Here is a 24,973-nt window from a genome sequence, read left to right on the forward strand (position 1 = left end):
AGCAGCCATATTTTGTTCCTCTTTTGTGGTAATTCAGTCAGATTTGGCCTAAATTTGTCTTCATGCAATTTTCTAGGCAAATCAATAATATAATCTTGATTATGACTTAATTATGTGTAATCTTTACTCAGGTTCGTGGGACAAAAGCTGAGCTAGCTATTTCAGATTTGTAAAAAAATATATATATATAGATTTCTGGGAGAGATTTTGAATCTGTAGGTCTAGAATGGAGGTTGGACATCTAAATTTTCTAAAAAGCTATTTAGGTGATTCGGACATACAGGTTTTGGAAACACCAAACTCAGTATCTACATAAAATACATAATTAGAGTCAGATTATAGGAAAATTAGTTTCAGAGGTGTACTCAGTTTATGTGATGTGATGATGCATCCACCTTCAATGACATCAACATTTTTTTTCTTCATTTCAGGGTATAGCAAATGTGTTCTTATTGGCCATGACTGGGGGGGAATGATTGCTTGGCTAATCGCCATCTGTTATCCCGAAATGGTGATGAAGCTTATTGTTATTAACTTCCCTCATCCAAATGTATTTACAGGTGAGTTTAAATTTTAATTAAAACATCTTTGCTAATGTGACAATTTGCTATGGTTACTGACACTTTGAATTAAAAACAGCAAAATTTAAATAACAGTATTTTTTAAATTAAAGACTAAAATATATTAGCAAATGACAATGTCAGATATTTTGGCTTTAAATATTCCATAAGAGTCTGAGAAATTGTAGCTTCATATTTGCTTGCTTAATTTTATTATTTTTTTAGAGAACATTTTACTGCTAACTTGGAGAGTGATAAAGGGGAAATATGCAGTAACATTACTTTGACAGTAATGAATTTTGACAACCTAGAAATAAATTCTCCTCTTGCCTGACTGCTTAGGCTATCAGGAATGACAGCATTCTTTAAAGCCATAGTTCTCAAATTTTGACTTTTAGGACTCCTTTAGACTCTTAAAAATTATTAAAGACCAAATGAGCTTTTGTTTACATAGGTCATATATAAACATATTTACTGTATTAGGAATTAAAAATGAGAAAACATTTAAATTATATATTAATTCATTTAAAATATAATAAATCCAATACCTGTTAACATGAATAACATTTAAATGAGATTTGGCTACATCTTCCAAACAAAAGTTTAGTGAGAAGTATGTCATTGTTTTACATTTTTGCGAACGTCTTTAATTTTTGACTTAATAGAAGACAGCTGGATTCTCAGATCTGCTTCTGCAGTCTGTTGCAATATGTTGTTTAAATTGAAGTGTATTAAGAAATCTGGCCTCACACAGATTTGTAATTGGAAAAGGGAGGAGTATTTTAATAGCCTTTTCAGATAACTGTGGATTTTCTTCTTTAATACTATACCAAACTCAAAAATTGGTGTTTCTTAAAGATTAGTAACAGTTTAGAATCTGATGTCATATTAATGAACTTTTTGTACTCTATTACATTAAAATCCATTAGTCTCCCTAGCACTTTGAATGGATTTTTTACCCATGCATGATTTTGCATCATCATGCATTGGAAGACCCTGTTTCATGGAGTTATGCAGATTATTCATAAGTTGACACATTTTATTATATCAAAGAATTACATTCATTAATATTGCCCCAGTTTCATCAAAAAGCTGAGTATTGCAAAGCTGTCACGCTCACAGTAGCAAATACACATCTTCAAAATTCTAATTTTCATTTGAAAGCTTGAATTTTGTCATTGGCAACAAATACTGTTGATTGTTTTCCCTCAAATGACAGGCTCACTTCGTTCATTTTCAAGAGATATCTGTCAAATACTTGAGTCTGGCTGATAATAGTTTGTTAGTCATCCTTTCAAGTAAAGATGGTATTCCATAAAAATGCAGCTAATTCAACTAATCAACTCAAAGAATTGCAGAAGTGCTGTTCCTGGAGACAACCACTGTACGTGGGTGTTCAACAGAATTGCTTTATGTATACTTTCTGTTTCATCTCCATGTTCAAAAGATGTGTGTGCAAAGGTTGAAATTTATAAAATTAATAATTTTTGCTATTTTATCTAGGACATTCCTAAGTGAAACTGGCACCTAATTTTATGTATTTATGTATCTGTTTGCTGCAAATGTGTAGTGTGAAGAATACAATGCCTACTAGTATCGTTTAGTGTCACTACCTGATTTGTGTTCAGTCAGCAATGGTTTTATCTTCCATTGCTTTTGTACCATGAGCACAAATGTCAACCAAAAAAGAAAAGCTAATAATGTCTTAGTATTGTAATGGAATAATTTTGACTGTCTGGATTGCTTAAAAGGGTCTAGTGGATCCCAACTTGTCCAAGTGGGCTGTACTTTGAGAACCTCTGCTGTAAAGGGAACTCTTAAAATCCTCAGAATGCTTAAAGACCAATGAACATTTTTATTTGGTTTTGACAAAAATGATAATCTAGTCCTCTTTAACTATCTTTGTCAGATTTTCTGAGTCTCAGGTACTGCTATGACCCACAGCAGCCCTCGAGGAAAGAAAAAATTCTATGTTGGGAACATGATACACAAAAGGAAGAAAGGGAACATGACTACATAAGTATTGTACATTATAAGTGTAGGAGTTTAATTTTATTTCTTTATTTTTTTAAAGATTTTATTTATTTGAGAGAGGGTGCGAGAGCACAACAGGGGGAGCAGCAGAGGGAGAAGAAGGAGAAGCAGGCTCCCCGCTGAACAGGGAGCCCAATACTGTGGCGCCCCATCCCAGGACCCTAAGATCATGACCTGGGCTGAAGGCAGATGCTTAACCAACTGAGCCATCCAGGTGCTCTGAGAGTTGAATTTTAGATATATATCTGTCCTATTTCTGTTGAGGTGATAGCATGGATGCTTAGAATTCAAATATTAAACTGAGATTCACTGTATTTTTCTGTTGCATTGGGTAGCAAAAATTGTGCTACATGCTTGTTCCATTGATTGGGATCCTTGAGTAAACGTTATTTTTATGATGTTGCTAAATGAATAAATTTCAATTGGTCATTTCAGCAAGAAGATTCTTGAAATATTTCTGGAATTGTTTTATCCAGAGTAGGTTCAACCCTAGTCAGATTAATATAAGATCTTCAACTAATATGCCTCTATTTTTTCCTTAATTATATTGATATCTCTTAATGCAGGGCTGAGTAAATTTTGTCCAGTGATGACTTTACAAAAAGTATAGCATAATGATATACCACTTACCTAAGAATTATAGTTCTAAAAATTCCAACTGTGTTAACACTAGCATGTTAGTTACAAAATTAGAAATAAGAAAAAAATAGCTCTCTAGCAAAGAAAATAAAAATATAGTGCACAAGAAACAAGTATGCACACTTAATATGTGTGATTACACTACTCTCCAGTTTAAAGCTTTAGTGTCTTCCCAAAACACTTAAAATCCATCTCCTCTGGCCCTCATTGACTGGGCTTCTGCTTTGCTCTCTGACTCATCTCATGCCACCTCTCCCTCATTCACTATACACCAGTCACACTGACGTTCTTTGTGCTTCTTAAATGTGCCAAGCCCAGGACCTACTTTCCTTTCCTGGATATTCTTCCTAGATATTTGCATAGCTGACTCCCTCTTACCATTTAAGACTCAGTCTACATATTACATCCCCACAGAAGCCTATTCTGATCAGTTCTGCTAAATAATAGTCCCTCCACAGCACCCAAGCATTACTCTCAATCAGATTACTTTGTTTTAATATTCTGTATGGTATTATTGCTATCTAAAATGATCTTTTAAAGTATTGATTATTTATTGTATAAGTTCCTTATTAATGGGAACCTCTTCTGTCTTATTGATTGCTAAACCCCTCACACACAGTACATATTCAAATATTCCTTGAATGTTTTCTAGATACATGAATGAACTAAAAGATACACTTTAGTGTCTGTTTGAGGCCAAATGAATAAGGTATTCAAATCTGCATGTAAACAACAGAAAATTACCTTGCCATATAACCCTAGGAAAAGTGTGAGGTCAATCATCATAACCTTGGAGAGAAAGCAGTGTTATTTGGGTTTCCTGTTCCTTAGTCAAGACTTCATAAAACGAGACTTTCTTTTCTATCTAAAGTGCTATACATTTTCTAAATACTTGAAATATCTATAACAAAATATAAGAACACAGAAATTGTCCCAAAGAGAAATATACACAAGGCTTACTTGTGGGTTCTTTCTCATCTCAGAGGTGAAATTGCCTTAAAAAGGAGTTCTTTCTATAGTAAGTAATTTATACTCCTTGGATAAGGTCTAACATGGCATTTTAATTTCAGAATATATTTTACGACACCCTGCCCAGCTGTTCAAATCCAGCCATTATTACTTCTTCCAAATACCATGGTTCCCAGAATTTATGTTCTCAATAAATGATTTCAAGGTAAGTCAAATATTGTGATGGGTGTTAACTAGATTTATTGTGGTGATCATTTTGCATTGTATACAAATATTGTTATCATCATGTATACCAGAAACATGTTATATGTCATTTATATCTTATATGTCAACTATACCTCAATAAAACTGAAAAACTGGAGCCCAAGAAGATGACAAAATTAGGAAGTTAAAACTAAAATATAGACAGATGCACTTAAAAAAATAAATAAAAGAGAAAAAGAAAGTTGGCTTATGTTATTTGATTTGTTTAAAATAATCATTAATTGATTATTGTTATATGCTGTCCACTGTTAGGCATTTCCTCCTATGCAAAAAAAAAGGTAAGTCAAGTGAATAATGTATTAAAGTTCATCATACAGAAATAAAAATAGGCAAATGCTAAAATTTAATACATGCTTCTAAGACCTCATATATAGGCTTGTTATTAGGCTCATATTAGGCTTGTTATTTTTGTAGGCCCTGTATATTTGAGTGCCTGGTTATTGTTCAATTTTTTGTGAGAGCCTGTACCCCTACAGGCATACCTCTTTTCAGAGAACATTCCATGGGGAGACAAGGGAATATGAATGCCAGGTGAGAGTTTGACACAGCAGAAGTGGAGGACTGTGGGTGTAAACAAAACCCTGAAACAAAGTAAGTGCAGGAATTGGTGTACACGCACAACCAGGAGTCATGTGTTGTATCTATTTCTTGAAAGCTTATCGACTGCTTCTTGTATACCTAATATGGTATTAGATATTTAGGGAGGTTTTAAAAAAGCAATATTATTTTACCTACAAATACTTTTTTGTATATTTTTTATTGGAGTTCAATTTGCCAACATATAGTATAACACCCAGTGCTCATCCCGTCAAGTGCTCCCCTCAGTGACCATCACCCAGTCACCCCATCCCCCCGCCCACCTCCCCTTCCACTACCCCTTGTTCGTTTCCCAGAGTTAGGAGTCTTTCATGTTCTGTCACCCTCACTGCTATTTCCCACTCATTTTCTCTCCTTTCCTCTTTAATCCCCTTCACTATTTTTTATATTCCCTGAATGAATAAAGCCATATAAAGTTTGCCCTTCTTTGATTGACTTACTTCACTCAGCATAATACCCTCCAGTTCTATTCACATTGAAGCCCATGGTGGGTATTTGTCATTTCTAATGGCTGAGTAATATTCCATTGTATACATAGACCACATCTTCTTTATCCATTCATTGTTCGATGGACACCGAGGCTCCTTCCACAGTTTGGCTACTGTGGACATTGCTGCTAGAAACATCGGGGTGCAGGTGTTTCAGTTTTTCACTGCATCTCTATCTTTTGGGTAAATCCCCAGCAGTGCAATTGCTGGGTCGTAGGGCAGGTCTATTTTTAACTCTTTGAGGAACCTCCACACAGTTTTCCAGAGTGGCTGTACCAGTTCACATTCCCACCAACAGTGCAAGAGGGTTCCCTTTTCTCCACATCCTCTCCAACATTTGTTGTTTAATTTTAATCTTGTTAATTTTCACCATTCTCACTGGGGTGAGGTGGTAGCTCATTGTGGTTTTGATTTGTATTTTCCTGATGGCGAGTGATGTGGAGCATTTTCTCATGTGCTTGTTGGCCATGTCTATGTCTTCTTCAGTAAAATTTCTGTTCGTGTCTTTTGCCCATTTCATGATTGGGTTGTTTGTTTCTTTGCTGTTGAGTTTTATAAGTTCTTTATAGATCTTGGATACTAGCCCTTTATCTGATATGTCATTTGCAAATATCTTCTCCCATTCTGTAGGTTGTCTTTTAGTTTTGTTGACTGTTTCTTTTGCTGTGCAGGAAGCTTTTTATCTGGATGAAGTCCCAATAGTTCATTTTTGCTTTTGTTTCCCTTGCCTTCATAGATGTATCTTGCAAGAAGTTGTTGTGGCCAAGTTCAAAAAGGGTGTTGCCTGTGTTCTCCTCTAGGATTTTGATGGATTCTTGTCTCACATTTTAGATCTTTCATCCATTTTGAGTTTATCTTTGTGTATGGTGTAAGATAATGGTCTAGTTTCATTCTTCTGCACTTGGCTATCCAATTTTCCCAGCACCATTTATTGAAGAGACTGACCTTTTTCCAGTGGATAGTCTTTCCTGCTTTGTTGAAAATGAGTTGACCATAGAGTTGAGGGCCCATTTCTGGGTTCTCTATTCTGTTCCATTGATCTATGTGTCTGTTTTGTGCCAGTACCAGACTGTCTTGATGATCACAGCTTTGTAGTACAACTTGAAATCTGGCATTGTGATGTCCCTGGCTCTGGTTTTCTTTTTCAATATTCTCCTGGCTATACGGGGTCTTTTGTGATTCCACACAAATCTTTAAGATTATTTGTTCCAACTCTCTGAAGAAAGTCCATGGTATTTTGATAAGGATTGCATTAAATGTGTAAATTGTCCTGGGTAGCATTGACATTTTCACAATATTGATTCTTCCAATCCATGAGCATGGAATATTTTTCCATCTCTTTGTATCTTTCTCAATTTCTTTCAGAAGTGTTCTGTAGTTTTTAGGGTATAGATCTTTACCTCTTTGGTTAGGTTTATTTCTAGGTATCTTATGCTTTTGGATGCAATTGTAAATTGGATTGATCCCTTAATTTCACTTTCTTCAGTATCATTGTTAGTGTATAGAAATGCCACTTATTTCTGGGCATTGATTTTGTATCCTGCCACACTGCTGAATTGCTGTATGAGTTCTAGCAATCTTGGGGTGGAGTCTTTTGGGCCTACAAATACTTTTGCATAAATCTCTGATAGTTAAGGACTTTTTAAATGATTTTATTTACTTATTCATGAGAGACACACAGAGAGAGGCAGAGACATAAGCAGAGGGAGAAGCAGGCTCCCTGTGGGGAGCCCAATGTGGGATTTGATCCCAGGACCCCGGGATTACCTGAGCCAAAGGCAGATGCTCAACCACTGAGCCACACAGGTGCCCCAGCTTTTTTAAAAACATAACTCCAGGGATCCCTAGGTGGTGCAGCGGTTTAGCCCCTGGCTTTGGCCCAGGGCGTGATCCTGGAGACCCGGGATTGTATCCCACATCGGGCTCCCGGTGCATGGAACCTGCTTCTCCCTCTGCCTATGTCTCTGCCTCTCTCTCTATCTCTGTGTGTGACTATCATAAATAAATAAAAACATTAAAAAATAAAATAAAATAAAAACATAACTCCAGTACCACTATCAAACCTAACAAAGTGAATAATTACTCCTTACGATCATTTAATTCCCGTTCAAATTTCCCTATTGACTGTCTCAACTGTCTTTGCACACTTTGAATCAGGAACCAAACAAGGTCCACACACTGCATGTGATTGTTATGGTTTTTTTTTTCAGTCTATAACAGTTCCTTTGTTAACACCATTTTTTTATTGAAGAAATTTGGTCATTTGTCCTGAGGAATGATCCACATTTTAGATTTGGCTAACTCCTTCATTATGGTGTTATTTAACTTGTTTTGCTAACCTTTGTTTTTCCTACTTCATGGATGTTATTAATCTAGAGGCTTAGTTAGACTGATTTTTAATTTGGCAAGAATACTTGTAGGTGGTGCTGTGTATTTCCTAATGAATCACATCAGGGAACCACATAAAGTCTAGTTCTCTCAGTTTTACTGAACAGGGGGCTCATGAATTGTCAGCCTATCTAAATTTCCTAACAACTTGTCACCAAATAATTTTAGCATACCTTGATCATCACTGCCTAGGTCCATTATTTCATTAGGATTTTCAGAATGGTGATTTCCTAATTCTATCATTTCCCCCTACTTTTATTAACTGGAATTCTTCCTTTTATTAACTGAAATTGTCCAATCTACTGTTTGGTTATTCTGAAATACAGTTCACACAAGAATGGCAGGATAAACACTTCATTCTTTACCTTTTTTTAAAATTTTTTTTTATTTATTTATGATAGTCACACAGAGAGAGAGAGAGAGAGGCAGAGACACAGGCAGAGGGAGAAGCAGGCTCCATGCACCGGGAGCCCAATGCGGGACTCTATCCCGGGTCACCGGGAGCCCGATGCGGGACTCGATCCCGGGTCTCCAGGATCACGCCCTGGGCCAAAGGCAGGCGCTAAACCGCTGCGCCACCCAGGGATCCCCATTCTTTACCTTTATAAACAACTTCCAGAATAATGATTTGATGCCCTAGAAATCTCTGATGATAACCAATGAAGTATTTTTTCCATATTACTATGAGCTCATGAGTTTTATTTTATTTTTAAATTTTTATTTATTTATGATAGTCACACAGAGAGCAAGAGAGAGAGGCAGAGACATAGGCAGAGGGAGAAGCAGGCTCCATGCACCGGGAGCCCGACGTGGGATTCAATCCCGGGTCTCCAGGATCGCGCCCTGGGCCAAAGGCAGGCGCTAAACCGCTGCGCCACCCAGGGTTCCCGAGCTCATGAGTTTTAAATATATATTTGATGTGTATCAATCAATTACAGTCATTGTCTTTGATGCTAAGATTGTCTCACATTAGGCAAGTGGAAACTCCTTCAGGTTGGATCCTGTGTCCTTTTGACATAAATCTTCAGTCATTGATAGCTTGCCTCTTTAACTTCCTAGGTTCATCTTTTATTTCCTGCCACAAGTTTGGAATTAGTTATTTATTGAAGGAACTTTGGCTTCTATTAGTAGGAATTGTATTTAGAAACCACAGTCTGGGTGTCAAGGTGATCATTGTTACTGGGTTTTTATTGCTTCTAGATCTTTCCATTGGACAGCAACTGTACATACATATTTTTTAAAGTGAAAAAAGTAATGAGTTCTTATTCATATTTCCAAAGCAAAACTAAGACTACAAAGGTTTACTTAACTTTTATATTTTGTAAAAACATTTATGTGGTGCTAGTCAAAACTCTAAAACAAGGTAAAGAGATGTCTTACTTAGTTCTCTGTTTCCTGTTTCTCTGGCTCCATCCTATTTCCTCCTTCTCCATAAGGAAACCACTTCGGTTGTTTTTGTTTCATTTTCTTTACTGTTCCTTTTTTTTTTTTAATATAAGCATATGTATATTTGTCTACTCCTTCTTATGTAAAAGATAACATACTACAAATACTATTTTCCACCCTTTCTTTTTTTCCCTCCTCTTAAAAATATGACTTGGGGATTGGCCACTCCATAGCATGTAATCATCTCCATCTTCTCTTGCAGTATTCAGAACACATACCAACCCCCCACTGATGGATATTTTTTGTTTCCAGTCTTTTGCTATTACAAATAATGTTTCAATTAGTCACTCCTTGCATAAATCATTTCATAGTTTTACAGGTGTGTTTTGGGGTTAAGGGATCTGCATTTTACTTTTTAAAGATTATTTATTTTAGAAAGAGAGGGCAAGCAGGGGGAGGGACAGGGGGAGAAGAAAAATCCTTAAGCAGATCCCCTCTAAACGTGGAGCCAGATGATGGGGCTCATCCCGGGACCCTGAGATCATGATCTAAGCTGAAACCAAGAGACTGATGATGCTTTACCAACTGAACCACCCAGCCTCCCCAAGAGATTTTCATTTTAAAGAAGAATTCCAATGATTCTGATGCAGGTGATTTAGATCTACGTTTTGAGAAATGCTGGTATAGAGCAATGTTTTTCAAATCGTACGTGAGGAGCCATTGGTGGGTCATGAAATCCGTTTAGTGGCTTGCAATTTAATTTTTTTAAATAAAGTAGAACAAAAGTGAATTGAAAATATCACTATACACAGTAATAAGAGTAAGGGATATTTCTTTAAACTTTTGTTTCGGAAACATATGTGTGGGAGTATGACTGGATCATGATATAAAAGGTGTTTGTTACTCTGGATTGTGGTCAAAAAAAATTCAAACAATTGTGAGGGGAGGAGAGTAGATAGTTTGTCAGTAAACAGATAAACTACTTTAGTTAGAATATTAGGGAAGACTTTAGGGTGGTGATAGTGTCTTAGCTTAGCCTTGTGGAACGTGAATAGGTACCAAGAAGACAGGTTGCTCTTCATAAGGGTGATGTGTCCATGGGGGATTAGAAGGGAAGCTCTCAAAAGTAAAGCCAGGAAAGTAAAATGTGTCTCACGTGTCCGTATATAGTGAGGTATTCTATCTGAAGAGGAGTTTTCACTGACACGGACCATTATTCTCTTTCAAAACTCAAAGGTTTAGTCCATTGTTAGGTAACTAAAAAGTTTTAATTCTTTTCATTTAAATTAGGCTTTGAAACATCTGTTTACCAGTCAAAGGACTGGCATTGGAAGAAAAGGATGTCGATTAACAACAGAAGATCTTGAAGCTTATATTTATGTCTTCTCCCAGCCTGGAGCATTAAGTGGCCCAATTAACCATTACCGAAATATCTTCAGGTCAGTATAATTTCTTTTTAGAAATGAATGAGTAAAATATTCATTCCCTGTAGAGCCAATATTTTATTTTTATTTTTTCCAAGTTTTATTTAAATTCCAGCTAGTTAACATACAGTGCAGTATTAGATTCAGGTGTAGAATTTAGTGATTCATCAATTACATGCGACACCTGGGGCTCATCACAAATGCCCTCCCTAATACCCATCACCTGTTTAACCCATCTCCCCACCAACCTCCCCTCTAGTAACCCTCAGTTCTCTATAGTAAGAGTCTGATTCTTGGTTTGCATTGCTTTTTTCCCCCCTTTGCATTCATTTGAAATTTCTTTTAAAACTAGATCCGTAGGGCATCTGGGTGACTCAGTGGTTGAGCATCTGCCTTTGGCTCAGGTCGTGATCCCAGGGTCCTGGGATGGAGTCCCACATTGGGCTTCCCACAGGGAGCCTGTGTCTCCCTCTGCCTATGCCTGGGTCTCTCATGAATAATAAACAAAATCTTAAAAAAAAAAAAAACACAACTAAAAAAACCCCACAACTAAATATCAGATTGGATTGAGTTACAATTAAAGCATAAGGACAAAAAAAGGTTGAAAGTAGGAGGAAGGAAAAAAAGTTTTACTGGGTGTATTTTATTTTAAGATTTTATTTTTAAGTAATCTCTACACCCAACATGAGGCTTGAACTTACAACCCCCAGATCAAGAGTTGCATGTTCCACCCACTGACGCAGCCAGGTACCCCTATAGTGGGTGTTATTTTAAATAAAATCTCTCAAACTCTTTGAATAGAAAATCCAAGAGGAGTCATGAGATTATGTGAATGAGGGAAGAAGAGGTAAACCCAAACCTTCTTTTGTGACTAACAAAAACAACAAAATTTACAAGTATAAATGTAAAAATCTTTGCAAAACAGAGATGTTAATTTAAAAGGTATTTTTAGGTACCCATTTATCAGGTAGGGCAATGAATAGAAAGGCAGACTGACATTGCAGAGGTTACAGGTTGTATCTCTTAGGATATAGCAACGTTGTCTCAAGTCTATGTATTGTCATTTTTTTTGTTTTTTACAAATAACATTGGTAAAGAGAATTACAAGGGAAAATAAAGAGAATGATGTAATTTCATACAAGTCAAATTTTAAATGGGAGTTAAAATGATAGTTTTTAAATGTTCTTGATTTATCCCTTTATCAAAGCTAGCTTTGTGATACAAAGCAAGTAGCTATAAGGAAAGAGAAAATATTCTCATCTTACTGGGGTTCTTTTACTAAAAATTGTTCATTAGGAGGACTTGCATTCCCAAGAGTAAACTCTAGAATCCTGCTAATTAGCATGGAGGGAGAAAGAGAGAAAAAGAAACAGGCCTGTGAAGGTCAAAACTTACAATTTTACATAAAGGTGAAAGACAGTTTTGAACTAGATTGCTATAGGGTAAATCTAGCTGGGTTGAGGTCACATCAAACCTTCTGGAAACTCAACTGACCTCTTCTGATGGTTCTTTACATTAGAATAATTAAGGCCAAGTACATAATTAAAAATTGTTATGTAATATATAGTGACTACAAAGTATAGTACATTATACTTGGGTATGGAAATCATCCTCATTTGTCACCTTAAGATTCCTCAGGACCATAGACTCATCCAAGGACTCTCAAAAATTTGGAGCTAAGGAGCCAAAATGAACTAGGAATTGGATTAGCTATAGGATCTAAGCTGCAAAAAGATTAACAAGTCTAAGCTTATAACAGAGCACCAAAAATAAGGAAAAATAACAAATCCACAATTACTACTGGAAATTTTATTTATTTATTTATTTTTAAAGATTTATTTATTTATTTATGATAGAGAGAGAGGCAGAGACACAGGAGGAGGGAGAAGCAGGCTCCATGCCGGGAGCCCGACTCAGGACTCGATCCCGGGACTCCAGGATCGTGCCCTGAGCCAAAGGCAGGCGCCAAACCGCTGAGCCACCCAGGGATCCCCCCACTACTGGAAATTTTAACTCACCTCTCTTAAAAGTTGATCAGTGAAGCAGGAAAAAAAATAATAAAGACATGGAAGATTTGGGACACCTGGGTGGCTCAGTGGTTGAGTTTGTCTGCCTTTGGCTCAGGGCATGATTCTGGAGTCCTGGGATCAAGTCCCCAGCTTCTCCCTCTGCCTATGTCTCTGCCTCTCTTTTTCTCTGTGTCTCTCATGAATAAATAAAATCTTTTTTTAAAAAAACGTGGAAGATTTGAACAACCCAATTAATATCTTTGATCTGATGAATAATTCTAGAATCCTGCATCCAATAATTAGAAAATATGAAATATTTTTAAGTACATAGAAATGTTTACAAATATTGATTACATACTGGACTGCAGAGCAAATCCTAACCAATAACAAAGGATCAATATTGTATAGATTGTATCCTCTGAACATAACACAGTTAAAAATTAACAATAACAATAAACTTTTAGAAAACTCCATATATCCAGAAATTTTAAAAACTTAAATTACTCATGGCTACAATCCAGCAATTGCACTAGTAGGTATTTACCCAAAGAAATAAAAAAATAGTGATTCAAGGGAATACATTCATTTTTATAGCAGCATTATCAACAACAGCTAAATTATGGAAATAGCCCAAGTGTCCATTTACTGATGGATGGATAAAGAAGATGTGGTTTACATATACCATGGAATATTACTCAGACATTAAAAAAAATGAAATCTTGCCATTTGTAACAATGTGGATGGAACCTAGAGAGTATGATGCTAAGTGAAATAAGTCAGAGAAAGACAAATACCATATGATTTCACTTACATGTGGAATTTAAGAAACAAAACAAATGAGCAAGGAGGAAAAAAGAGAGACACAAACACACAAGAAACAGACTCTTAAACTAATGGTTACCAGATGGGAGGTGGGTGGAGAAAAAGGTTAAATAGGTGATAGGGATTAAGGAGTCCATGTGTCATGATGAGCACCAGGTATCGTATGGAAGTGTAGCATCACCAAATTGTATACCTGAAACTAGTATTACACTTTATGTTAACTAACTGGAATTTAAATTAAAACTTTAAAAAATTTTTAAAATTACTCATGGATGCCAAGTGGCTCAGTTGGTTAGGCATCCAACTCTTGATTTCAGCTCAGGTCTTGATCTCAAGATCATAAATTCAAACCCCATATTGGGCTCGATGCTGGGCATTGAGCCTACATAAAAATTTTTAAAAAATTACTCATGGATCAAAAAAAGTCATAATGGAAAGTAGTAAATACTTAGAAAAAATAATATCAAAACATGTGGAATACAGTTACAACCATAGTTAGAACGATATCATGGTTTTCAATGCTAATATTAGGAAAGAAGAGAGAAAAGAAGATTAGTGAGTTAAGAGTCCAATTTGAAAAGGGAGGAATAGAGCAACATGTAAACAAAAATAAACTGGAAGGAAAATAATTTAAATTAGACAAAAAGCAGAAATTAAAGCAATCAAAAGTAAAGACACCACAGAGTCAAAGAAATCAATAGCAGATTCTTTTAAGATTATTAATGTAGGTAAAATTTTGTCAAGATTGGCTTAGAAAAAGCATGAATAAACAATATTAAGAAACAGAAAATAGGGCAGCCCAGGTGGCTCAGCAGTCTAGCGCTGCCTTCGGCCCAGGGCCTAATCCTGGAGACCCGGGATCGAGTCCCACGTGGGCTCCCCGCATGGAGCCTGTTTCTCCCTCTGCCTGTGTCTCCGCCTCTTTCTCTTTCTCTCTCTCTCTCTCTCTCTTTCTCTGTGTGTGTCTCTCATGAGTAAATAAATCTTTAAATAAAATAAGTAAATAAAATCTTTTTAAAAAATGAAGCAGAAAATAGATATAAATATAAACATAACAGATGAAAATATAAATTTAGGTTAACAAACTGGAGAACTTTGACAAAATGGGCAGTTTTTAAGAAAAATCTAGCAACCAAAACTGACTCATGAAGAATTAGCAAACCTAAATAAATAAACATAGCCATTAAAGAAATGGAATTATTAATTTAAAGCACATCCACAAAAACATAATACCCATCCGTACAAACAGGCCTAGGTGGTTTTAAAGGTAAGTTCTGACACAGGAATCCCTCTCTTTAATAAACATACTTAGACATTATAAAAAGGCATATGCTTGGGACGCCTGGGTGACTCAGCCATTGGGCAGCTGCCTTCTGCTCAGGTCGTGATCCAGGGATCTGGGATCAGGTCCCACATCGGGCTCCCTGTGGGGAGCCTGCTTCTCCCTCTGCCTTGTCTCTGCCTCTCTCTCTGTTTCTGTGTCTCTCATGAAAATAAATAAATAAATAAATCTTAAAAAAAAAAAAGAAGACATATACTTTAGCTCATTTTGTGAAGCTGATATAACTTTCAGTACAAGGATTATATAAAACAGGAAAATTATAGGTCAGACTATGTTATAAACAGATCCAGAAATGCAAAATGAAATCTTTTCAAGCTGAATCCAGCATGTGTTAAAAATTTATTGGAAGTAGTAAAGAATATAGGGTCAAGGCAGTAGCTATTTACTAATCAGTAGAGAAGCATTTTAATATTTTAACAATCCAGGGTCGCCTGGGTAGCTCAGTGGTTTAGCACCTGCCTCCGGCTGTGCTAACAGGATCAGAGCGTGATCAGAGCGTGATCCTTGATCCTTGAGTTCTGAGATCGAATCCCATGTTGGGCTCCCTGCATGGAGCCAGCTTCTCCCTCTGCCTGTGTCTCTGCCTCTCTCTCTCTGTCTCTCATGAATAAATAGATAAAGTCTTTTAAAAAGTATTTTAACAATCCATACAGACTTGCTGTTTTAAACTAGTGAAAATTAGCTCTGGTTTATCATGTTCATGATTGGAAAACTTCAATATCACAAAGTTTTCTTTTTTAATCACAAAGTTCTTGATTCCCCTCAAATTGATCTATAATCAATTTCAATTGATTAATTTCAATCAAATTTCAATCAAAACTGTAAGAAATTTTAATGAAACTTAAAAAACTGATTCTGAATTTTTATAGAAGAGCATAAGGCTGAGAATGGCCAAGATAGTTTTAAAGAAAAGGATAGATGTGTGCCTAACCCTATCAGATATTAAGGCTTGTAATGAGACTATAAAATTAATAAAATATGCTGTTGACTCTGGGTTAGACAAGTTGATTAATGGCACAGAAAAGAAAGCCTCAAGATGGAACCACACATATAGGAACTTGCTATAACAGAGAACATTTTAAACCAGTAGTAAAAATATTCAGTACATGTTGCTGAAACAATCGGATATTCATATAGAATAAAATGAAATTAGATTCCTCTCTCTTACTATACAAGAAATAAACCTTAGGGAAATAAAAAACCTAAACATGATAAGCAATACTTTCAAATGTTTGGAAGATAAGAAAAAATTTTCATGACATCAGGTAGGACGGATTTCTTAAATAAGACACAAAGAGCTTAAATTATGAAGGAGACTGATAAATTTGACTACTTTAAAATTAAAAACATCAAAAGATATCATAAAATGATAAGGCGATCTTAGATGGGGAGAAGTTATTTGCAATACACAATCAATCATGAATTAATAATATCTAGATTTTATAAAGAATGCCTCCAAATTGATAAAAAGGTAGGTCAATCAAAAAAATGGATAAAGGATATAAAAAGGTGATTCACAGAAGAGGAATTTAATGGTCAATAACATGAAAGATGCCCAGCCTTACTAGTAGTCAGATATAGAACATAGGTTTTACCGCTTTGAATAGAGACCTAAAATAACAGTAGCAGAAAGAAAGGAAGATATTTCTCTCACAAGTGAAAGTCTAGTTTGGTGTGTTGGCTGTGCTGCATGAAATCATCAAAATGGTTAGGTCACTCTTTGGTCAGAGACCTAGGCACCTTATGTCTTGTAATTCTGCTATCCCTGGGGTGTTGCCTTTGTTCTTGTGGTCCAAGATGGTTTACCACCATGTCTACATTTCAGTCAGTGGGAAGACGGGAAGGGAGGGCATACTGGGCACAGCTTAGAAGTTGTGCACATAGTGTCGGATAAGCCACATATCCTCACTTTGCTGCAAGCATTCTGGTAAATGTAACCAGTCTTTATTCTGGGTGGCCCTTGGTCCAAATGAAAATTGGATTTTCTATCACTGTAGTGGAAAGGAAGAAATTTTACGGAGCAATCTCTACCACATCAGGTAAAAGAAAAGTATTCCAGTCTCATTCGAATGGAAAAATTAAATCTTTTGAGAACAAGTGTTGGCAATGGTGTGGAGAAAAATGAATTCTTACATGCTGCTTTGGAGCATACAATCAATTTGGAAAACAACTTGACAATAAGGTTGAAGATGTGCATACTCTCTGAGGAACCATTCTGTTTTAGGGAATATTCTGTAAGGAAGCCTTTCCCTGTGTGCACAAGTGGACATGTATAATAATAAGTTCAATATTATTTGAATTATCAAAATAATTGGAAAAATTTTAATGGCCATTAATGGGAAGATGGATCAATTGTGGTATAATCATAAGATGAAATTCTATATAGGAGTGAAAATGGAGTAGAACTAAATGTATCATTAATGGATAATATTAAAAATATAATAGGCACAAAAGCAAGTTTGGAAGAATAGGTACAGTATGAGACCATTTATATAAAGTTCTAAAAATGCAAAACACCTCCATATATTGTTTATAGAAATATATGTACTGTTTTGGGGAGGTCTGGCAAATAGTACCCCATTTTTCCTGCCCAATTTCTGGACCAGTTAAGAAATAAAACAAGAGTCAGCAAATGAAAACCAAAATATACCTTCATTACTGATAAAGGATAGATTGAAGACTATGGCTTAATATGAGAAACAGAATGGTCTTGCTAATTCCCTAGTGCCAGTCTAAACTTTAGAACAGATCACCTGTGAGAAGGTTTCCAGAACAAACTTGACTTCCCCTGCCTCTCAGGTCACCTGCCACAAATCTGGTAGAGAGAGGAGGAGAAAGAGATTGAATGTCTTACCCTCAGGACATATTTGATAGACACACCTAGTTCAGCACCCTGAACCAACAAATGTCACTCACTCTTTAGGGGTGGGACAAGGATGTGGGGAGGCTTAAGGAAAAACACTCCTCAAAGAAACCATAGGAATGGGGGAGAGGTATCTTAATACATATAACAAAAGTTTAAAAACATCATGGGGAGGGTAAGAACTACATTCACTAGTCATTCCTCCTATGGTAGTGGTTCTTCACTATGGCTTGTATCAGAATTACCTGGAGAGCGTGTTAAAACACGCTCCAGATGTCTGGACCCCACCATTCAGTCAGTCTAGGATGGGTCCCAAGCATTGTCATTTCTGACAAGTTCACAGGTGATATTCATGCTGCCACTCTATTGACCACACTTTGAGAACCACTGCCTTAGGGTGAATAGAAGAAAAATGGTATCAAGATAAGGTCAGCAGAAAGATGTAACCATGTTTGCAGTGCTTTATTTCTCAAGCTGGTGGTGAGCATATGGGTGTGATTATTTTATACATTGTCTTCTTAAAGTATTAAAATATTTCCACATACGAAAGTTATGTGGAGTATACAACACTCTGGAAACTGCTGCCTTGATACTTACACATCAGTTGATAACTCAGAGTTTAGAAAAGTAACATGGTAAAATGAGACTTAGCATACTCTCCTAAAATTATGTTTTACTTTATTTGCTTATTTTATTTATACTGAAGTATAATTGACTTCAACCATTACAATGGTTTCAGGTGTACAATGTAATGATTGAGTATTTGTATATATTATGAAACGATCTCCACAAGTCTAGTTAACATTGTCCCTGTACATAGTTACACATTTTTTCTTGTGATGAGAATTTTTAAGATCTATTCTTCCAGCAACTTTTAAATATGCAATACAGTATTATGAACTATAGCTATCATGTTGTCCATACTTTCTTTTGTGATTTTGTTTTCTTTTCAAGCTTTTATTTAAATTTTAGTTAGTTAACATCTATGGTAAAATTGGTTTTAGGAGTAGAATTTAGTGATTCATCACTTACATACAACACCCAGTACTCAAAACAATAAGAGCCCTTCTTAAAACTCATCACCCATCTAACCCATCCTCCACCCACCTTCCCCCATTAACCTTCAGTTTGATTTCTATCATTTTCTTCCTTACATATGTTCATCTGTTTTTTTTCTTAAATCTCATATGAGTGAAATAATATGGTCTTTTTCTTTCCCTAACTGACTTATTTCACTTAGCATAATATACTCTAGCCCAACCATGTTGTTGCAAATGGCAAGATTTCATTCCTTTTTATGGGTGAGTGGTATTCCATGTATGTATACATATATACATATACATTAACACGAGATGATGTAGAGATTCTCATGTGTATGTATATATACATACATACCACATCTTCTTTATACATTCATCAGTTGATGGGTATTTGGGCTTTTTCCATAATTTGGTTATTGTTGATAATGCTGTCATAAACATTGGGGTGCATGTGCTCCTTTGAATCTGTGTTGCTGGGTCATAGGGTAGTTCTATTTTTATCTTTTTGAGGAACCTCCATACTGTCTTCCAGAGTGGCTATGCCGGTTTGCATTCCCACCCACGGGGTAAGAGTGTTCCCCTTTCTCCACATCCTCACTAATACCTGTTGTTTCCTGTGTTGTTAGTTTTAGTCTTTCTGACAGATATGAAGTGATACTCATTGTGGTTTTGATTTGTATTTTGCTAATGATGAGTGATGTTGAACACCTTTTCATGTGTCTGTTAGCCATCTGACGTCTTCGTTGGAAGAATGTCTCTTCATGTCTTCTGCCCATTTCTTGCCTGGATGGTTTATTTTTTGGGGGTTGAGTTTGATAAGTTCTCTACAGATTTTGGGTACTAACCCTTTATCTGATATGTCATTTGCAAATATCTTCTCCCGTTTTATAGAGGAACACAGCTTTGTTGTGCAAAAGCTTTTTATCTTCATGAAGTCCCAATAGTTCATCTTTGCTTTTGTTTTCCTTGCCTCTGGAGATGTGTCTAGCAAGAAGTTGCTACGGCTGAGATTAAAGAGGTTACTACCTGTGTTTCCCTCAAGGATTTTGATGGTTTCCTGTCTCACATTTAGGTCTTTCATCCATTTTGAATTTATTTTTGTGTATGGTGTAAGAAGATGGTTTAGTTCCATTCTTCTGCATGTTGCTGTCGTGGTTTTCCAACACTATTTGTTGAAGAGACTTTCTTTTTTCCATTGGATATTCTTTCCTGCTTTGTCAAAGATCAATTGACCATATAGTTGTGTGTCCATTTCTGGGTTCTCTATTGTGTTCCATTGATCAGTGTGTCTATTTTTGTTCGAGTACATACTGTCTTAATGATTGTAGCTTTGCAATATAGCTTGAAATCTGGAATTGTGATGCTTCCAGTTTTGTTTTTCTTTTTCAAGATTGCTTTGGCTATTTGGGGTCTTTTGTGGTTCCATACACGTTTTATGATTGTCTGTTCTAGCTCTGTGAAAATGCTGGTGATATTTTGATAGGGATTACATTAAATGTGTACATTGCTTTGGGTAGTATAGACATTTAAAAATGTTTGTTCTCCCAATCCATGAGTGTGGGATATTTTTTCATTTTTATGAGTCCTCTTTAATTTCTTTCATAAGTGTTCTATAGTTTTCAGAGTACAGATCTTTTTACCTCTTTGGTTAGGTTTATTCTTAGGTATCTTATTGTTTTTGGTGCAAATATAAATGGGATCAATTTTTTTATTTCTTTTTCTGCCGCTTATTATTGATGTATAGAAATGCGACAGATTTCTGTGTGTTGATTTTATATCCTGTGACTTTGCTAAATTCATGTATTAATTCTAGCAATTTTTTGGTGCATACTTTCTTTTACATGTAACATATTTCAGGAGCACTTGGGTGGCTCAGTCAGTTAGGCGTCTAATTCCTGATTTCGGTTCAGTTCATGATATTAGGGCTGTGGGATCAAGCCCCACATCCAGCTCTGTGCTCAGTAAGGAATCTGCTTGAGATTCTCTCTCTCCCTCTCCATCTGCACCTCCCCCCAAATCATGCACACACACACTCTCTCTCCAAAATAAATAAATCTTTAAAAAATATATATACATATAACATTTCATTGAAGTTTAGCAATTTAAAACCTCAGGACCCAAGAATATACTCTTCTTCTTTTTTTTTTTAAGATTTTATTTATTTATTCATGAGAGATAGAGAGAGAGAGAGAGGCAGAGACATAGGCAGAGAGAGAAGCAGGCTCCACGCAGGGAGCCTGATGTGGGACTCGATCCCAGGAGTCCAGGACCATGCCCTGTGCCAAAGGCAGGCACTAAACCACTGAGTCATCCAGGGATCCCCATATGCTCTTCTTTTTATTTTCTTTTTTTCCCAATTTGATCTGGTGAAGAAGTTTTATTTTTCTTGCTTTCTTCTTTTTAAAAAATTAAAAACATTTATTTATTGTGTTAATTCAACTATAATTACCATAGTAATTATTTTAGTCTCAGGTACACAATATAGTGATTCAACAATTCCATGTATTACTTAGTGCTTATCACAAGTATACTCTTAATCCCCATCACCTATTTCATCCATTCTCTGACCCACTTCTCTTCTGGTAACTACCAGTTCATTCTTTATAGTTAGGAGTCTGGGTTTTTTTGATTGTCTCTTTTTTTGTTGTTCATCCGTTTTGTTTTTTAAATTCCACATATGAGTGAAGAATTTATATTTTTCTTTGTTTTTTGACTAATTGTCTTTTAACTCCCCCTCACCTTACTGATTCAATTATTACATGCTCATAAATTGTTAAATATGCAGATAAGTTAGAAAATGTTTTACTTTTGAGTATTTTACGAGTTCTAGAATTTGGGTGACTTATAAGTTTACATAGAAATCCATGTATCGAAATTAAGTATAGAATATATTTTTCTATCAGTTTACCCATTCACAAAGGACTTAATTTTGGGGAGCATTATGACCAAATGATGGCCACATACATGGGAGTCAAAAGTTAAGCCCTTAGTGGACATATGTGATATCCTACACATTCTAGCAGCATTCTATCAGGCCCAAGTAGCCATGAGTCATGAGTTTTGATAACTAACAAAAATAGAAGTTAGTGCTCGAGAGTGTTTAGGTGTAGGTTCATTCTTATGCTTAATCAACAAGAGTATAAGTATATGTAATTAATACTATCCCACCTTTCTGAAAAATAGTGTAGCAGTAGGTGTCAAAAAGCTTTAAAAATATTTATACTCTTTAGCTCAGGAATTCCACTTCTAGGGCTCTAGCTGAAATAAATGATCTAAAATGCCAAAAAAAGAGCTAGGCACAAAATTTTCATTATAGCATTACCTAAAACATTCCCTTGTTTTATAATCTAATATTCAGGTATAGGAGAATAGTCATTTATAGGTTATTATACTATATTTTACAATTATTTTTTAAAAACATGAAATGAGAACATTTTCAAGTTATAATTCAATATGAAATTTGAGTATGGATACTATATATAAATTGTGTGTGTTTACTGCATTTTATTTATAGTGTGGTTTCAACTATATATGTAGAAAATGACCAAAAGGTTGTTTTTTAATGATGGAATTATGCATGGTTTTATTCTTTATACTTCTTTAAGAAAATACATAATAGAACATTGTTTAAAAACAATCTTCTTGCAAAATAAATATAGTATCATTTAATGGTAAAGTTCAGTCCATATATATTTTCTGAATTTTTAGTTCCAGTTTCACATAAAATGTACTATGTTATCTAACAAGCAATTTAGAATATATTTAAAGTAACACCATTTAAACTCTAATTACACCATTCAGAAATTCTGGTATTTTTTTAAAGCAAGTCATTCCTCATAGTGATGAATTTCATATATAATTTACAACCTTCAGTATAAATTTTGCTAACCTCATCCAATTAAAAATTTTATTGAGCCCTTTCTTAAATAGCCTTTTAAATTTTTTATTGTATAGATTGATTGCCTAATGCAGTGTTTCTCAACCATTTTTTCATCATCACTTCCTTAAGGAGCCTTTTTAGATATTTTTGCTTAATTGCCCCCCCACCCTATGAAATTTTAATACCTGCTTAGGTACTATGTGCATATACATGACTTATACATTAAAAAAGTAATTTTTTTTCACTGTCCCGAGAATCAACTTTTACTCCATTGGTGGTGATATTGCTTCTTTTGAGAATGTATGGCTTAAAAGAACATTATGGAAAAATGTTATTTTAGCTTTTACAATGAGTCTCAAGTCCATGTGTTTTGTTTTTATAGCTGCCTGCCTCTCAAACATCACATGGTGACCATTCCAACACTACTACTCTGGGGAGAGAAAGACGCATTTATGGAGGTTGAGATGGCTGAAGTCACAAAGATTTATGTTAAAAATTATTTCAGGCTGACTATTTTGTCAGAAGTTAGTCATTGGCTTCAGCAAGAACAACCTGACATAGTGAACAAACTGATATGGACATTTCTGAAAGAAGAAACCAGAAAAAGAGATTGACTTTTCTATATCTTCTATGAGGGGTCTGTAATGAATCTCTAAATTTTTAATAATTGTTCATCAACCTCTTAAGCTTCATTAGGAAAAAATTGTTTTAATATGCTTTATCATAAATATTCTGACAAATGATATTAAAAAAATCTAAGAATGTGCGAACTTGTAACATGATGTTGATTTTCTTCTGTTGAATTTTGCACAGAAAAGCATCTGCCTTAAAATGTGTACATTGGTACAAAAAGGAAGTTGGGGAAAGTAGCTCAGTTTTGGTTTCTTGCCCTGTTATCTGGTGCCTTTTATAAATGTATATTAAAGATTAGGTGTGCCATATTAAAAAAGGCAAACTTGCAATGGTATAAATTTTCATTTTACTATTTTTCATTAAAAATTATGTTGTCAAATCTCTCAGATTTATGAGTTTGAAGGCAAATATGATTAGAAGAATATGATTCTTAAAACAGGCCATAAATACTACTTATACTGGAAAGATTAACAAGAGATGATGTAGAGATTTTCATGAATACATATATATACATATATGTATACATATGTACATACCTAATATGTACATATTTAATACGTATGCACATACGTATTTAATACATATACAAAATAGGAAAGCACATCCATCAAATTACTTGTCTTCATTTTCTAGCTAAATCGGTGAGAGATTGAAACAAAAGATCAAAATATCCTTTTGACCCATTATTGCAGTCAGAATTGAATTCTATACTTCCTATGTGCACTAGAATCTAATCTCCACAAAGCATAGATTTTTTTACTGTTTTATTAACTGACATATATACAACATCTAGAATAAGGGCCTGCTCGATTATAGGCACTCACATATTTGCTTAATGAATAAATAGCATATCTGACACACTGCTAGGCACTGTGAGGGAAATATAAAGGAAAGATGGTAATACGGAACTTTTCCGTAAGAAGTATACACAGCATGCAGTTAAATTAAACAAGGATTCAAGAGTGGTAACGAACATTACAAATAAAAGTGGGAAGACTTACAGAGTAGAGACTGATACAAGCTCAAGGGAATACTCATTGTCTTGGGTTGCTCTCATTTGGCATGGGTGATAACCAGTAGCATTGCCAAATCATGGCTCCTTAGAGACTACAACTGTATTCCCAAATAAGACTAAGTTGGTAAAAAAAAAAAAAAAAAAAAAAAAAAAAAAAAAAAAAAAAAAAAATTGTCTCTCTCACTAAGTGTAGTTCTGCTAGTGACAGAAGAAAGTGGAATGTCCTTAAGAGTTCTCATCATTGTATTGTAAGCAACTTGTATTTACTAATAAAAACTCAATTTTCTATATACATTGTGTTGTGCCTCATAACATTGCAAGGTAGAGAGTATTACTAATTTATAGATGTGAAAATGAAGTTGGCCAATGCCCATAGTATAATTGTTGGAACCAGAATCTGATCTAAATTCATCTAGTTTTAAAGCCTCTACTTTTTCCACTAAGATAACAGGCTCTAATATATACACTGCTCTATTTTATTGGTAACCTGGTGTGCTCCAATAAATAGAAACATCTCTCAGAAACCTACAATTTGACTTTTAATTCTGGGGAAAGCAATTTAAATCAGTAATTAGCAAATTAGCATTGTCAGAATTGCAAATGTTACAAGGTATAGAAAA

The 24,973-nt window shown here is 35.2% G+C and overlaps 1 protein-coding gene across 2 annotated transcripts in view; it reads left to right on the forward strand.

Annotated features, from left to right (window-relative positions):
* EPHX4 (epoxide hydrolase 4) overlaps positions 1-24,643 on the forward strand; it is a 38,492-nt gene extending 13,849 nt beyond the window's left edge. The window contains exons 4-7 of one of the 2 annotated variants that reach the window (XM_077905408.1): positions 432-560; positions 4,304-4,407; positions 10,616-10,764; positions 16,920-17,069. In XM_077905408.1, the coding sequence (XP_077761534.1) occupies positions 432-560; positions 4,304-4,407; positions 10,616-10,764; positions 16,920-16,965 (428 nt within the window). In that variant the 3' untranslated portion in view covers positions 16,966-17,069. Of the gene's footprint in view, positions 1-431; positions 561-4,303; positions 4,408-10,615; positions 10,765-16,919; positions 17,070-23,087 lie in introns of those variants that run through there. The other variant, XM_077905407.1, reaches the window with a different exon arrangement.
* The last annotated feature ends 330 nt before the right edge of the window (positions 24,644-24,973 follow it).

The sequence above is a fragment of the Canis aureus genome, chromosome 8 (genome assembly GCF_053574225.1).
Source record: "Canis aureus isolate CA01 chromosome 8, VMU_Caureus_v.1.0, whole genome shotgun sequence".
Classification (NCBI taxonomy): Eukaryota; Metazoa; Chordata; class Mammalia; order Carnivora; family Canidae; genus Canis; species Canis aureus.